General features: G+C 43.3%; 1 protein-coding gene across 2 annotated transcripts in view; it reads right to left on the reverse strand.

Moving 5' to 3' along the window:
• Positions 1–8,483, reverse strand: part of EIF5B (eukaryotic translation initiation factor 5B) — a 461,059-nt gene extending 452,576 nt beyond the window's left edge. Inside the window, exon 1 of one of the 2 annotated variants that reach the window (XM_085622776.1) lies at positions 8,092–8,483. In XM_085622776.1, the coding sequence (XP_085478902.1) occupies positions 8,092–8,126 (35 nt within the window). In that variant the 5' untranslated portion in view covers positions 8,127–8,483. The remainder of the gene's footprint in view (positions 1–8,091) is intronic. The other variant, XM_085622777.1, reaches the window with a different exon arrangement.
• Between the last annotated feature and the right edge of the window lie 329 nt (positions 8,484–8,812).

Below are 8,812 nucleotides of genomic sequence, written 5' to 3' on the forward strand. Positions count from 1 at the left end.
AAACACATACAAAAAATAAAAAAAGGAATGGCGTTTGCAAAGTGCCATAATAGCCCAAAAGGGGGAGGATCATTATCAAACTCAACCAGCTTGTGATTCCATATTAAATGTGGTGAATCTCTCTTTACCTGATCAGAGTACAGCAGAACACCGGAAGGTGAAGTGGACAGCGCCACTAATATTGGACTCTAAGCTGCAAACTGTCAACAATCAAACCGTTGTGAATGGAGACACTTGTGTCTAATGGCTTCCTACTCAAGACACCCGTTTAGCAGCCAATGCTAGGCCTGTTTCAGTTTTGAAGTAAAAAAAGATGCCTAAAGCCGAGCTCTTTGGAAGAAAGACCACCGAGAGGAGGAAATGGGTATAAGCAACATGTTTATAGAGTAAACCAAGTTATGTGGCAGGATCTGCAACGCAGACAGTTTTGTTGTGTCATTATTTGTACATAATGTTGTATAATGGTCCGACTACGCAAATTTAACTAAACTTCAAAAGGCAGGAGGGTGGATTGGATTTTCACCATCTTCTCTTCAGCTGTATACGTTGCTGTTTAAAAGCTTTAAATATTATAAGTTCAAGTGTAAACTATCACCCATGAGGTTGTAAATTTATCACTTTTTCAGGCGCCAATAAAGAATGAATGTTGTGGCAAATCATGATGGCAAGCCCTCCAAGTTCTTCACGACCGGAAGAATTAGAAATTGGCTCAAAAGACCAGGGCAATGAGTCCAATCAAATGGGCTGCGTTATAAGAATTATTTTTTCTACAACTGTTCCTTTGGGTCTTCTTATTGGGGGGACCAAATAAATAGAAAAAGGTTTTACTTGCATTACAGAAAAAAAGCAATGTAGTCTGCTGCCCCATTAAAAAATGCCCTGCTAGCCCCACTTGGACCTGGGCATTAGGTAAAGGAAACAGAAAAAGTGGTAGCCTGTAGGAATAGATTGTTACACAACTAAGCCAAAAAGCATATTAATTGGTCACTGGTCTGTTATGGAATTTGAAAATTGTATTAATTAGCCTTTTTAAGAAGCGAAACCCAAAAAATCCTAAACTGGGGTGCGGAGAACAGTGTATGGACATATAATAGTGACAAAACAAATGTCTATTCACAATACAATGTGGGACATATCTTCTTATACATTAATCATCAAATACAAAAATAAAAACAAATTTATGTGCCACAAAGCAAACACATATATTTGATGTCCCTACAACACTAGGAAACGTCTCTCTTCCAAAAATGTTCATACAAATATATGGCTGCAACTTCTAAATATCACATGCAATCCATGTTAGAGGTAGTCCATTATGGCGACACCCATGAGGGAACGTCCTGCCCTCAAATGTTTTCTTGGTTGCCCCTCATTATATGCATTAGATTTTTTGTTTGTATCGGACTCCTCCAATCAAAAGAGGTCGACACGTTTTGGCCCTTGTAGTTGGGCCTCTTCAGGACATAGGAAGATTAGGAACATTAATTCTAATACATAGATGGGATCTAAAAAGATACTCATGGGCAGCTTGCACACAAAGTGTCTAGCCGTGTATAATTCAATGTCTCACGGTCTTTTGCAAGGATCAACAACCGCTGCAGACAGCCATCCGTCTAAAAGGTTCTCTGCACAAGGTGCGTACCGTCAACGTCTATACAGAGAAGCGGACCATCATAATTGAAGCCCTGCGGTCCGACCGTGCACGGTGGAATGAAGCGCTTTTCTCCTCGCGGTCAGCCATCTATGGAACTAAGGATTCAGTAGTTTGAATTACCCCATAGAAAGAATAAATTAAAACATGGTTATTCAATTACATTTGTTTTCGGTACCTGGGCTTGTAAAAATGTGTTTGGCAGGCCAGTCTAAACATAGTCATCCATAAATGTCCTCCTTTTTAACCAAGGACCAAGAAGGACACAAAGGGGGAAATCAGATTAAGGACATCTGTATGGCAGCCACTGATGTTGAAACAGACGAATGGGAGCGCGCTGCGTGTGAGGGCGAGTTGGTAGTTTAAGTAATGCATCAGAAGACACAGCATACTGTAATGCGAGGATGGAAGAATATTGCGAACAGACACAACTGATGGAATGCCTAAGAGACTTTTGGGAACCGTACAGATCATTGGTACAGAACAAAACCAGGTTCAACTACCAGTGATATATACGAGGAGTGAATTATTAGTGAATTGCATGAAGTTGAAATATACCATTCGACATGCAAAACACCAATTATGGTTTTGGACTGATAACGCCATGAGTTCATGCCAAATATCTTGATGCAAGGTGCACTATATGCTGCGAGTGTAACGCAAGTGAAAAAAAAATCATACATTTAAAAAAAGTAACGTACCAGAAAAAAGCATACAAATCACTGAGGATGTCTAGAGTTTTATCCGGGCCCTGATGTCAGAAAGGAAAGAAAATGAGGGTGACAGAGACCAGCCATATGTGCTGCTTCTTAATGGTTACCCAAACTTCCCTGTTATAGAGACATTTCATAGAGGTATTACATCTACGTGCCTCATCCCAGTGATCACAGGTGAAATGACTGTGACGAGGGCAAGTAGAACTAAGAGTAATGAAGATTACCAGTAAGTAATAAAAACATCCATTTTATTAGCCTTTGATTTGGGGCACACATCAAATTAATTTTTTGGGTTAAGCGATATGAATGGTGCTAGTTTCATAAGTAGAGGCCATACAGCTTCTTTTAACAAGCATTTGCAATGCAATTAGTCTTGCATTACTGAAAGTTTGAGCTATTGGCGTTGAATTAATATGTGAAACGCCAATAGCTCAAACTTTTAGTAAAGCGAGACCTATTGCATTGCAAATGTTTGTTAATGCAATAGTCAACAATCACTGGCAAGTTATACATACATATACACATGTATATTTAACCACACATATACAAAATGATGCACAATCACATTGTTTAAAACAAAACAAATATTGGCAAAGCCAATAGGTCTGGCTTTCCTAAGGTAACGTAAGAGGCTTAACCAAAAATGCAATACCGATTGTGGAAGCGTTATGTTACTGCCAGCCTTAAACCAATCAATTGGCAAAATAACGACATCATCAAGGCGAACACTTCATTTACTGAGACAGCTTAGATGAACAAGCAGCGTTTTCGAAAGCCACCAAACTCTAAATCTAGAGTGATAACTTACTATTCGCAAGGACATCAAAAGTGAGGATTCCTGCATTGTCCTTATTGCAGGGACGAAAGCCCTGGAAGTGGTATTAACAAAATGGTGCCTTACCTTAGGAAGTTGGGCGAGCCGCGCCTAAGAAAAGAAAGGCGGGGCCACCATTGTTAAAGTTGAAGGCGGCGTGCTGCACTGCTTATGATAAAATTCAAATATTGAAAAATTAGCGTTTGGCGAACTGCGCCGAAGAAAAGAAAAAGCGCAGCTCGCTAAACTATTTTTTCAATATTGTACTTATTTTTAAGCAGCGAAATACGCTGACCTTTACTTTTAGGCAGCTGACAGGACAGCAGCGTGCTGTGCTGCTTACTGAAAGCATATAATATTTAAAAAATTAAGTTTGGTGAGGGGAGCCAAAGAAAAAAAAAGGCTCAGCTCACCATACTATTTTCTCAATATTTCTACGTTTGTCCTAAGCAGCACAGCACGCCACCTGTGCCGTGCTTCTGACTAAAAGCTTATAATATTGAAAATAATAGCGTTTGGTGAGCCATGCCTTTTGCTGGAGTGGAGCGAGGTGCGCGTTTTGAAAATAAAGACACACTGCACCATTGGCTGCTTACTCCAACAAAAAGCAAGGCGTGCGGCTGCTACTATTAAAGTATGCCTCGCATCCCAAAAAAAAAAGCATTAAAAATGCAATAGGTCTCGCCTTTGATTAAGTTAAAGCCATTTGCTTTGCTATACAATACCATTAGCAAAACAAATGGCTTTAACTTAATCAAAGTGGGGAGGAAGCAAACAAGGGTGAGCAGATCACGGAGGAAAGTGGGGAGGAAGCACACAAGGTTGAGCACATCACGGAGCGAAGTGGGGAGGAAGCACACAAGGGTGAACACATCACGGAGAGAAGTGGAGAGGAAGCACACATGGGTGAGCACATCACGGAGGGAAGTGGGGAGAAAGCACACAGGGTGAGCACATCACGGAGTGAAGTGGGGAGGAGTACACATGGGTGAGCACATCACGGGGAGAAGTGGGAGGAAGCACACATGGGTGAGCACATCACGGAAGGAATTGGGGAGGAAGTACACAGGGTGAGCACATCACGGAGGGAAGTGGGGAGGAAACACACAGGGTGAGCACATCACGGAGAGAAGTGGGGAGGAAGCACACAGGGTGAGCACATCACGGAGGGAAGTGGGGAGAAAGCACACAAGGGTGAGCACATCACGGAGGGAAGTGGGAGGAAGCACACATGGGTGAGCACATCATGGAGGGAAGTGGGGAGGAAGCACACATGGGTGAGCACATCACGGAGGGAAGTGAGGATTGGGTAGTTGATGCGATGCCGCTGTTTCAGGAACAGTTTAAACCCCTCTTAAGCGGGCTCTGCTTTGTGGCTTGGAAGTGTACATATAAAACTCAGTCTGGAGGGAAGAGTGCACACTGCTGCCCGGCGGGTCTTTGGCAGATTCATCCATTCATCCAATTACATTCAAGTGTTTATGCTAGCAGGCATGTCTATTGATTATTTTAGAGGAAACCGCGCCCTTTGAAATCTAACTGACGCCGCCGCAGAAGTCGGATCTGATCTTCTGTGTTGGTGGTGGTACTGTAAGGGGGCGCCCATGCTAATGACCCACCTGAACCATATCTGCACTTGAAACTTTCTAGCGATACTTCCACCTCAAAGTTACGGACACACTCACGTTTCCAAAGGAAGCCACTAAAATAGCAAAGGATAAATGTATTCAACATTTCAACACTGTGATCTAGAACAGCCGATTTTGCAACGGGGGGATAGCAATAAAATACACAATTAAGTAGCCTGTTTGTCTCTGCCACGAAAATGTAATGTGATACGTACATTAAACATATTCAGCTTGCTTGTATAAAACTAATGTTTGCAACTTGCATTTTGTCTTCTGTGGAGAGTAAAACAGGGCATTTAAAGGGCACTTTATTGTACCCAAATAAGCTTTTGTTGTTGTGCCTGTGTTGTCAAGGGCATTTTAAAAGTTCCATGGAGAGAGAGAGAGAGGGGGGTGGGGGGGGGGGGAGTGAGTGAGTGAGTGAGTGAGTGAGTGTGCCATATCGTCACTAGTCGATCTCAAGACCAGACAGAGTGAATTATCAAATTAATTAATAAGTAATTATGCTATTCTCTTCTGCAATGAACGCCCCGCGGCCCCACCCCCGTACAATTCTGCATATTTTGAAGGGTATAAGTTTGCGGCCAAGTGCCGGGCTCCACCACGCCCACCATTCTTTAAAAACAAAATCATCTTGAAACGGAACATAAGAAGGCGATATATATATATATATCCAAGTTGTCTGCTAATAAGCAAAACGCACTCTCAGTCGCTGTACAGGTAACTTTTAATTAGCACTGTAACGCGTTTCGGGAGACACGCTCCCTTGGTGACCAAGGGAGCGTGTCTCCCGAAACGCGTTACAGTGCTAATTAAAAGTTACCTGTACAGCGACTGAGAGTGCGTTTTGCTTATTAGCAGACAACTTGGATATAATTTGCCGGCGGTGGCTCTACCGGCGTAGCGCACCACCCAACAACGGGCGAAATCCCAGGAGGAGCTCACAGCGTCTTTTTGAATATATATATATACACACACACACACACACACACACACACGCACACGCACACGCACACGCACACACTTGACAAGAGCCGAGGGGGGCCCACAGTGCAATACTTGTGCTATACATAAAGAAGGTGTCTTTATACCTTGCGAGCAGGTACGTGCACACGATATCTGAGTGTGAGTATGAACACCGGCGCGCACGCTAGGGATTTGTAGAATATACAACTAGAAGCAGACGTTACAAAGTACAGAGTGCCATGGCAACGTTTTTATAGTGAGAGCTACTGCTAAGGACACAATGATAGTAAAACTTCTATGAATAAAGGAATGATGGACGAAATCTACTCATTTGTTCAAGATTTTACTTTTACAATTGTAACAAACATTTACCAACATTTGAGTTCATTAACATTTTTGACAATCAAGCAATTCTCAGACTTCTCGAGCAACGGAGGTGAATCTAGACAGTGCTTGGGAGTTGTTTCTAAACACAAACGTATTTGTTGATGTGAAACAAAAGTTTTAACTCTACGAGGACATTTAAAATTTAATAAATAAAAACGTCTGTTCGTCTTTTCTCGCCGCCTAAACTAAAGTCACGTTTTTTTTTTGCATCTCAAGCCCGATGCAAAAATAAACACGCCGCAGAGCTTGTCTTTATGGGGCCCCATAAAGATAAGAAACCTTTCACGGCAGAAGGAAACCAGACGAGCCCGTCCAAGTGGGCCGTCTCTAAAAGCCAAAAGTAAACGTCACAAGGAGCTCTTTTCCAATGGCTGGCCACCATTTAGCATAAACATTAAATCTCGCCAGCGAGACTGCGCATGTGCGCAGCCGAGACCTAAAAAGACATACTTTATAAATGAAAAGGTGCAAGCCGGGCGGAGCTGCGCATTTTGAAAATATCACGCGCGGCTGCCATTACTGCTAGAAATTAAGAGATGGGGGGAAAAAATACAATGCAGTAAAAAAAAGGCGAGCCATGCACAACAAAAGGAAAGTCATGCGGCCGCCATTGTTGAAATGCAAGCATGGCGTGCTGCTCTGCAAAAATTAAATAATTACGTTGCGGGAGAGCGTCTTGTGCTAGCAAATGCAGGTAGGAGAAAGTCCTGTAAGAAAATAGTTCTCACAGAGTGTAATTAAAACATACTGAGTAACAACACATGTAAGAGGAGTAGTTCTTATGGGAGGTTACAACATGAGAAAGAAAGAAAAAAAAAGGTACTACGGAGGGTTTACTAAGCCTATTAAATAAAAAGCCACAACTTCTCAAAGGACAGTAACATGAGCCAATTGAAAAGACGGGCGGAGCTTCAAGTCCATACCTAAATACAGCATACCTCATTAGTTAGCCAGGTCACACAGTCAAGCTTACTTCACTCAGTAATCGAAAATCTCATCTCTCAACTGTCAGACTTTACAATAATTAGTAGCATGAATGAAAAGAGCTGGGGGGGAAAAACGCTGTCACACTATGCCAGTGTAGGAGGACTAAAGCCAAATATCACCTGCACATTGGTAATCTTACTATCGGTTACTTTTACATACTAAACCACTCTCCCACAAACTGTTTCTCGGGCACACTATAGACGCTGACTGCATTGTAACATTCCAGCAAATAATTGTGTACCGAGCAACTGGTTATATATTAACCTCATCATGAATAAAACTGTCTCATATTTTTGACTGCCACACAAGATAAAGCAATCGTACCACACACGTTCAACTGACGTCCATGTGCTCGCTCCTATGACAGCAGGACTGACATTTTAAAGCGAAAGCACGATTATGCACGACTCTGACAACATCCAGAGCATATCACCCTGCTTTTGGGCAATTTTGAAAATAAAACGCCGCTTAAAATAATAATCACTTGTCTGGGTCCAAGGTTTGGACACTGAACGGTGTCAAAGGCACACAATCATTCATTTCACACCGCTGTCAACATGCTTAATACCAGCTTCCAAAGCTTATAACACGAGTGTGTACACTGTCAGTGAGATCTTGATTTACTTTAACCATGTTTGCGACGTATGGTTTCTATTCCTTTAATGTTATCATATGTGTCTACGTCACCTATGAGGTCTTGGATAATCTAAATATTTCATATGAACCTTTTGGGCCGCATGTCGATAGTCCTCGTAGAGGGTGGGGAATTAAAGATCAGCGGAGGGAGGCAAACGTGTGCTAAAAGCATGAGGATGTCACCCCCCAACGCAGTAGGGAGGAACAAACAGACTGCCACTGCCTACGAAGCTTAGGAGACTGGGGAGGCTACGGTCAAGATGAGGGAGGCTAAAGTCAGAGGATATCTACTTGGACAGTGGTTACCTGTCCTCGTTCTTTCCTTTCTGTTTCTTCCCCATGGCGGCGGCGCTGTTGGCGTCTCGGGCTCTCTACCCGGCTTGCGCTATTAAGGTTTGTGGTCTCTCTGCCCTCAACCCACGGCCCGGCACAGCCACACTGCACATATGGTAAGGAGGAAGCCGAAAACTGCGCATGAGCTACACAGCGTCTCCGATGCGTGCTGATGACGGAACAGGGAATCCAGCGCTAGCTGAGCCAGATAGAACGCGTCCTCAGCTCGAATGCTGACCGCGGTGTGTGTACTACGCTGGAGCCCCGGTTCTGATGGATTTAGAAGATAAACCAGGCAGGGGAAGAACAGAAGGAACGAGCCGGGTGCACGTGCGCACCTAGCTCAGGTTTCGTCAAAATCGTGCGACACTGCGTGCGTGGTGCAAGTGCTGTGACAGTGTTTGAATTGAAACAGTAAAGGATCGAGGTCTCGAGATGACTAGATTGTGTCGCCATGTTTGGTGAGGCAAGTGCGCATCCCATTTCCAACTAAATGGCTTTTTCTGTTAAACAAGCCGTGGCAGGGCCGTTATCTACAATTTGAACAGATTAAAGCTGTGCAATACCAGTGCTGGCATTGTATACTGGGCAGCAAGTGACTACGCTTTCACAGAGGTTGACGTGTGTCTGACTTTAAGAGCAGGCTTCTCTCTGCCACATGACACTGACCAACTCTAGATGAAGCTACAAAAGC

The sequence above is a fragment of the Triturus cristatus genome, chromosome 8 (assembly GCF_964204655.1).
Source record: "Triturus cristatus chromosome 8, aTriCri1.1, whole genome shotgun sequence".
Classification (NCBI taxonomy): Eukaryota; Metazoa; Chordata; class Amphibia; order Caudata; family Salamandridae; genus Triturus; species Triturus cristatus.